Source organism: Apaloderma vittatum, unplaced genomic scaffold (genome assembly GCF_000703405.1).
Source record: "Apaloderma vittatum isolate BGI_N311 unplaced genomic scaffold, ASM70340v1 scaffold29305, whole genome shotgun sequence".
Taxonomy (NCBI): domain Eukaryota; kingdom Metazoa; phylum Chordata; class Aves; order Trogoniformes; family Trogonidae; genus Apaloderma; species Apaloderma vittatum.
In genome coordinates, this window is record NW_009716966.1 from 2653 (window position 1) to 3104 (window position 452).

General features: G+C 63.9%; 1 protein-coding gene across 1 annotated transcript in view; it reads right to left on the minus strand.

Moving 5' to 3' along the window:
- The window catches only part of LOC104274194 (sodium-coupled neutral amino acid transporter 3-like), a gene marked incomplete at both ends in the record, with an annotated part of 2445 nt that extends 2163 nt beyond the window's left edge, over window positions 1-282 (minus strand). The window contains 2 exons of the mRNA XM_009869742.1: window positions 6-41; window positions 200-282. Of these exons, the coding sequence (XP_009868044.1) occupies window positions 6-41; window positions 200-282 (119 nt within the window). The remainder of the gene's footprint in view (window positions 1-5; window positions 42-199) is intronic.
- Between the last annotated feature and the right edge of the window lie 170 nt (window positions 283-452).

A 452-nucleotide genomic window follows, 5' to 3' on the forward strand; every position in this document is an offset into this window, starting at 1 on the left:
CATACAGCTGAGGGAGAAGCCGCTGGCATAGCCGAGGTAGCCTGGTGAGGGATGAGAGCGGCCGGTGGGTGTGGGCAGGACCCTCACCCTGGCTGGGTTCCCCTCTCCTTGCCCACCACCCTCAGACTGGCACCGTCACCCCGCGGCAGCCCCAGAGGTGCCGGATCCCAGTGCCACAGGCAGCACCCCCCTAACTTACCCAGCTGTTTCATCAGGGCCAGGGGCAGGATAATGGTGACGGAAACCAGTATCACCAGGTAGTTCCCATTCATGTACCAGTCCCTGGAAGCAGAGGGCCTGCTCACTGCCCCGCTCTGCCAGGCCGTGGGAGGCAAAGGCAGCCATGGAGGAAGGGGCACACTGTCTGCTGCCCATGGGAACCTGGTGCTGGCAGCCCCAGGGACACTGGCATCCCCCACGGATGGCTTCCCTGTTCCTTCTGTGCTAGCATC